The sequence below is a fragment of the Coffea arabica genome, chromosome 6e (assembly GCF_036785885.1).
Source record: "Coffea arabica cultivar ET-39 chromosome 6e, Coffea Arabica ET-39 HiFi, whole genome shotgun sequence".
Lineage (NCBI taxonomy): Eukaryota > Viridiplantae > Streptophyta > Magnoliopsida > Gentianales > Rubiaceae > Coffea > Coffea arabica.
Window position 1 is genome coordinate 50,888,791 of NC_092321.1, and position 3,382 is coordinate 50,892,172.

At 43.6% G+C, this 3,382-nt stretch overlaps 1 protein-coding gene across 1 annotated transcript; it reads right to left on the bottom strand.

Annotated features, from left to right (window-relative positions):
- Nucleotides 1-1,082: 1,082 nt before the first annotated feature.
- Nucleotides 1,083-2,929, bottom strand: LOC140009911 (uncharacterized). The gene is made up of 2 exons (XM_072056251.1): nt 1,377-2,929; nt 1,083-1,089 (listed from the first exon to the last, which is right to left on the bottom strand). Exons 1-2 carry the CDS (start codon nt 2,927-2,929, stop codon nt 1,083-1,085), a joined length of 1,560 nt encoding a protein of 519 aa, XP_071912352.1.
- Between the last annotated feature and the right edge of the window lie 453 nt (nt 2,930-3,382).

Sequence of the window (3,382 nt, forward strand, 5' to 3'; positions counted from 1 at the left end):
GATGTCATCCACGTAGACCTCCATCTCCCGGTGGATCATATCATGAAATAAGGTTGTCATGGTCCTCTGATACGTTGCTCCTGCATTCTTTAAACCGAAAGGCATGACTCGGTAGCAAAAGGTACCCCAAGGGGTAATGAAAGCAGTTTTCTCCCTATCCTCTTCTGCCATCAAAATTTGGTGGTAGCCAGCAAAACAATCGCAAAAGGATTCAATCTCATGTCCGGCAGTATTGTCTAAGAGAATGTGAATGTTTGGTAGAGGGAAATCATCTTTAGGACTGGCTTTATTAAGGTCTCTATAATCAACGCAAACTCGCACCTCTCCATTCTTTTTTGGAACAGGGACTGGATTTGAAAGCCAAATTGGGTAATGGGAAACAATGATAATGTTGGTTTTGAGTTGTTTTTCAATTTGCTCTTTTATTTTGAGGCTCATATCGGGTTTGAACTTTCTGGGTTTTTGCTTTACGGGTGGAAAAGAAGGGTCTGTGGGTAACCTATGCACTACCACGTCAGTTGAAATGCCAGTCATATCATCATAGGACCATGCAAAGACATCTTGGAACATAGTCAAAAATTCAAGCATCTCCTTTTTCTGCCTCTCATTCAAATGAATACTAATTTGCACCTCCTTAACTTCATCCTCAGTGCCAATGTTAACCTTTTCTGTTTCTTCCAGGTTCGGTTTTGGTTTTTCCTCATATTGTTCAAGGTCCTTTGCAAAAGAATCGAATACCTCCTCATTATCACTCTCGCTTTGGAGTTCGGATTCACAGACCTCCAAGTCATGAGTGATATAGAGATTGCCGTTATTGAATTCCAGAATTGTGATATCCAAAGGGTCAAATAATTTTATTTTTGGCCATCTGAAAGAATTAATGAATGTGGGATAATAAGCAAATAAGCATACAACAAACAAATGGTCAAGCAATACAACGAAGATATAAACAAATGAATAAACAAAACAACATGACAAGAACAACTTGTACATTTTCATAAAACCTTTGATTGAAAGCAAATGGAAATGAAAACTTAACAATATTTACATGCGAAAATGTTAGTCAAAAAGTAAAATTGTTTTCATTGGCTATTTACAGATGCAACTTTTCATGAATTCACATGAATGATAAACCCCTTTCAGTTTACCGAAACTCCTTCCGAACGGGCAGGAACTCGGCTGTCCAATTGGGAATTGATCCTTCGGGGATGTCAGGAAATTCAGCTTCGCCTGGAACACTATCTTCAAATGTTGCCCCAACGAACAATTGGGCCAAACTAGCTTCAATTTCGTCAACTGGGTTGATTTCTGACATGATCACCTCGGCTGGTCGTGGGAAAGTATAATGCAGGGGTGGAATGTCAAGAGCCCTTTGCCTTCCTTCTTTCTCCGCTTTCTTGCGCTCCTTCATTTCTCTGATATCCTTAGCAGTCGGTCGGAAACCCAAACCAAACGAATCATTTTTCTCCACAATCTCCACTGGCTTTAAAATTCCTTGCAGATCTCGTCCCAGCCCTTTGTCAAATTCATAGCCTCCACGGATCATCTCCTTAGCCATCATGACACTGGCCCTTGATAGAGCTTGCTCCTCCTTTGTTATCCAACTGACGGAGACAATATCAGATGTGCTATGAGGGGTCACTGTGGAGCTTCGGCTACCCTCTTCTTTGGACTCGGAATCGATGATTACAAGGCAATCCTCTTCGGCAAATATAGTTATCAGCTTGTCATTTACTACAAATTTCAACAACTGATGTAATGAAGAAGGCACCGCCCCAGACTTGTGAATCCATGGCCTGCCAAGCAAAACGTTGTAAACACTAGGAAAGTGCATGACTTGGCAGGTTATTTGAAACTGGGCGGGTCCCATTTCAACTACTAAATCCACTTCTCCTATTGGCTCTCTTTGTGCTCCATCAAAACCTCGAACTATGGTCCCTGAAGGCCTCAGCTTGATGTCTTGCAATCCCAGCTTTTCCAAGGTGCTCCAAGGACAGATATTAAGCGCGGATCCATTATCAATCAAAACCTTCGGCAGCCTTTTCCCATTGCACCTAACAACTATGTACAGGGCCTTGTTATGTCCAATGCCTTCCGCCGGCAATTCATCGTCAGAAAAAGTAATTTGCTTGGTGAATAACACACTCCCAACCACGTGCGAAAAATTATCAACAGAAATGTCCCTAGGGATTTGAGCTTTAGTCAATACCTCGATCAACGCATCCCTATGCACATCTGAAGAAAAAAGTAAATCCAACATGGATATCTGGGCAGGTGACTTGCTTAGCTTCTCAATCACATTGTATTCACTTCTCTGGAGCCTTTTAAGAAAATCCAAGGCTTCCTTCTCAGTGATTGTTGGTTTGGCGGGTGGCTCGGAATTATTTGCTTGAATCGGAATGGTAGCTTCAAATGGACTTACGATTTTCCCTGATCTGGTGACCACTGACACTTCTTCCTTCGCGATTGACTTTTCCCCAATCTGTACAGTAGGTTCATTGTAATTCCATGGCACTTGTTGCAGACTCAGAACAGGCTCCTGCTTCGGGAATTCGATGATTACTGGCTCCAAAGCCTCACTCTCCGCTGGCGTGAGATCCAAAACAAAGGGCTTTTCGTCCTCTTCAAATGGCAATTCTATGACAAAGGGTTGGTCTGTGACCCCAAACACTTCAGCTTCCCTTGTCAATTCTTTGACCGGTTCCACATACTCCGTATCATCCAGAATAACCCCAATGATATTGGCATGTTCCGGTAAAGGGTTCCTATTTACGTTCGGCCCTTGCGCCTCCCTTTTCCGGATTACAATCTCCCCGGCTTCAACCATATCTTGGATTTTATGCTTAAGCGCCTTGCAATCAAAGGTGGCATGTCCGGGGGCCCCAGAATGATAAGCACAGACAGCTTGTGGATTATACCACGCGGGCATGCCATATGGGTAGGTAGGAGGGGGTACTGTACTAATTTTCCCGGCGGCCTTCAACTGGTCATACAATTGGTCCAGAGGCCTGCCTAAATTGGTGAATGTACGGCTAGGTGGTCGGTTGTAAGGTTCAGGAGGTTGAGGATGGTTGTAAACAGGTCTATTTGGTGGAGGAAATCTTAGGTTATATGGAGGGCGAGGTCGGTTTTGAGGTGGATTTGGTTGGGAAATTTGAAAAGGGGCTGAAAGTGGGTTAGGATAACTTGGGCGAGGTCGAGGGTGGTGGATGTTGGTGGTATATACAGGATGCGGGTTTGAGTAGTAAGGGTAATGTGGTTGGTAGGTTGGATTGTGTTGGTATCGGGGTCGGGGTGAAGGGTTTTGGTTCCAAATAAAGGTTGCATCCCCCTCCTTCTTTTTGAACGGCGGCTTTTTCACATTGCTTCCTTGACCTTGTAA